We start from the raw sequence: 3211 nt of genomic DNA, 5'->3' as shown, positions 1-3211 counted from the left end.
GGGGGTCTGACTGGGTGCAATTGAGTTAGTCTGCCTTCCAGGTGCTTATACTCACCTGCTGTTGCTGATCTGCTGCACCCATCAGGCACCCAGAAGCAATGTGCAATACCCAGTATTACCAGGCAAAGGGAGGATGTGACTCTTCTCTTCCACCCATGCTGCAGCCCTGGATACCCAAGCCATTAGTGTAGACCCAGTATGGTCACATAGGTGTGGGGAAAGAATCTTCATCTGTGTAATCTATGGCTAGGGCGACCTGGAGCTTACAAACAAATGGGGTAAGAGAAGAGCAATGGCAAAATGGCAAGTGTACCCACCACTAGGGAGACCCAATGCCACACACCGACTTTCTAGTTAAAGTCAAGAGTTGCCCAATCCTTGCTATTGTATATAGAGGAGGTTTAGGTTGCAGAACAACAGATACACTTCGATGACAAGTAGTAAGGTCTTCATTCAGCAGGTTTACCATGAGACTCACCTGACAGGAGTCTGTTCCGCCTGCTTGGTATCCCCCACATATCATATCGCTCAGGATTATGGGAACCGAGCTGCTGACATCAGACTGGATATGGTAGAGAGAGTCGCAGGTCTTTATATCGATCAGGGGGATCTGGGCCTCCTGCAGAGTCTGAGGGCTCGGGAGACTCACTGCAAATACATTGATTGTAAGTTCAACATTTAATTATTGGGGCCAATCCGATTTTTTAACCTTTTCACATTCAACATCAGTATAACAATCTGTCAATCATTTGTCCTTGGAACTATGGAATGGACAAGGAGGCAGCGTAGATTTATCAAGAAATAATCTGACAAGTTTATGGTAATATTACTTTTTCAGACAAAAATAACTATTAAATTACTTATGTTCTCAAGTAAGTTCATATCAATGAGTAGTTGGGCCAACATGTGACCTATATCCGGATACAGATACCACTTAAAGTGACACTAAACCCAAGAGTTAAACCTTAAAAATGCATTCAAATCCCCAAAATGTATCTTACTGATAGGGCCGGATTAACTCTCTCTGCTGCCCCAAGGCCAGGTTCCTCAATAATGTGCCCTCCTACCTGCCAACCCCACCCCCCCTCCTCCCCCCCTGCCCCATGGAGAATGGCAGACCTGCAGGCTGCATACAATGTCGCCAAGATTACTTGTAGAAAACAAGCGGTGGCTTCCCCGCTCTACATTTAGCTCTGCTTGCCAAAAGCAGGGCTAAATGTAGGAAGCAACTACCCGCCTGGGCATCAGGAGATAGGAATTTCACACCCCTGCTGCCCCTCTGCTCCCTGCTGCCCCGAGGCCGGGCCTTGGTTGGCCTTGTGGGAAATCCAGCCTTGCTTACTGAGCAACTGATGACACATACATAAGCATTGGTGCCTGGCCCCACACTTTCCTCTTCCTGATCCTTCCTGTTGGCCTTGTAGAGAGCCGGTGGGGTATACGACAAGAACCTTGTGATTTAACTACAGAAATACAGAACCTACCTCCGGACCTGATGCTCCCCCAGCCGGTGACCCAGCACTGCAGTCCCATGGTGAAGTTCACATCGGCAGTGGGCAGACAGACCGGGAGGATGTATGCGGTATAGTTGACCGGTGTCTTCAACTCTATGAGGCTGATGTCCCCCAACGAGCCCACATCTGTAAATTTGGGATTCCTTATGATGTTTTTCACCCCAACAGAAATCTCCTGCGAATTTGGACTGGAAAGTTGGTAGCAGCCGAGGTGGACGGTGAGAGTGGAGTTTGTCACAGAGCTGTAATGAAAAGAAACAAATAAGAAATAATTAAATAAAAAAATAATAAAAAATAAAAACAGCAAAAAAACATTGAAACTAACCCAGCCGCCCTGCCATCTGGTTGCCATTCTCCATCGATGGGAAAAGGGTGGTGGCTATTGCGGAACATGGCCTTGGGGCGGCAGGGAGAGTAAATCCGGCCCTGGGAGCACGGTGTGATTACGCCATTGCTAGGCTTGAATCATCTTCATCACTCCATCAAGGCCCCCTTCCCAAACACACCACTTCAAATTTTGGGTTTGCCTCGAACTGCCCTTTCTCCTTTATTTAGAAATTAGAAGTCGTATCTTCCCGAGAATGTCAACAAAAGGAAAATCGCTGAAATCTCATTCTGATTCTCATTCCGAAAGCCGTTTTTAAGGTTTGTAAATCTGCAGCTTTATTAGAAATACTCCCCGGTGATCCTGCCATGGAGGTCCTTGTTCTGGCACTTCCTGTTATAGAGCGACAATGCTCTGTCCGTGTCTCCCAACTAAGCTCCAGTGTTGTCACTCAGGCTTCTGATAAACAACCACAAGTGGCCATTTCAAAAACACACATTAGACAGTCATGGTCCACTGTCACCAACAGGAAACCCGCCATTGAGTAATGCCATGCAGCCATTGCTGGAGTGCATGTAGACAGGAAGTGGCTGCCTCTCTCGGGGACCCTCTGGTAACGTAGTGTAAGAGTTCTCTCTGGTGATGTAATGGGAGCCGATTTCAACAGGTAACTAATTAGAGGACACGGTGTGCTTTGAGCTCATCTCCAGGCAAACAATAAAGCTCTTCATAAGAGTTAAAATGGAATTCCAGCCAGAAACCAGATTAAAATGAAAAAGACAATATAACAAAACATCAACATATTTTACTGCAATATTCAGCTTTAGTCCAGAGAGTTCCCCTGCAGTACATTATCTCTGCCATCAGATGTCCTCAGTCTGATGTTCAGCATCATTTAACCCACTTCCTCTGAGCCCAGGTCATCCTGTACAAGCCCACAGCCTGTAACTGAACAGTGAAAGGAGAAGCAGCACAGTGGTGAGCTCATCTCTGCTCTCTCCTCCTATCAGTCTGCTTCTTGCCAGCTCATGAACCGATTGGCTCCTTGGGATGCTGCTTCTTCCTCTCCTATTCCATCTCTGCTGTAAAGGGACTGCAAGAGGCTGATATTAGGTTCATTTGTTACTACGCTCACATTTAATGGATGTATTGGCGATTACAGAGCTGCGGTTATTCATTTGTACGATTTAGACCCGCCCGGAGCTCGGCTTTAACTTGCGGAAACGTCAGCTCTTACTACTGTGCCATCTCACCTCCTGTTAGGACCCATGCACACCAGGGCGGTTGCGGATCAGCGCGGTTCCATTGAAAGCTGTATGGAAATTGCACTGATCAGCGCGGCAAAAAAGGGTCAGAGAGCAGTTCGGGCGGG

At 47.2% G+C, this 3211-nt stretch overlaps 1 protein-coding gene across 1 annotated transcript in view; it reads right to left on the bottom strand.

Moving 5' to 3' along the window:
* LOC108801038 (serine protease 33-like) overlaps positions 1-3211 on the bottom strand; it is a 24355-nt gene that overhangs the window by 1288 nt on the left and 19856 nt on the right. The window contains exons 4-5 of the mRNA XM_018573002.1: positions 1485-1756; positions 479-648 (exon numbers count right to left, since the gene is read on the bottom strand). Of these exons, the coding sequence (XP_018428504.1) occupies positions 479-648; positions 1485-1756 (442 nt within the window). The remainder of the gene's footprint in view (positions 1-478; positions 649-1484; positions 1757-3211) is intronic.

This window comes from Nanorana parkeri, unplaced genomic scaffold, assembly GCF_000935625.1.
Source record: "Nanorana parkeri isolate BGI_ZX_2015 unplaced genomic scaffold, ASM93562v1 scaffold2202, whole genome shotgun sequence".
Taxonomy (NCBI): Eukaryota; Metazoa; Chordata; class Amphibia; order Anura; family Dicroglossidae; genus Nanorana; species Nanorana parkeri.
Note: the sequence above shows the minus strand (reverse complement) of the source record. Positions and strands in the feature narration are given on the sequence as shown.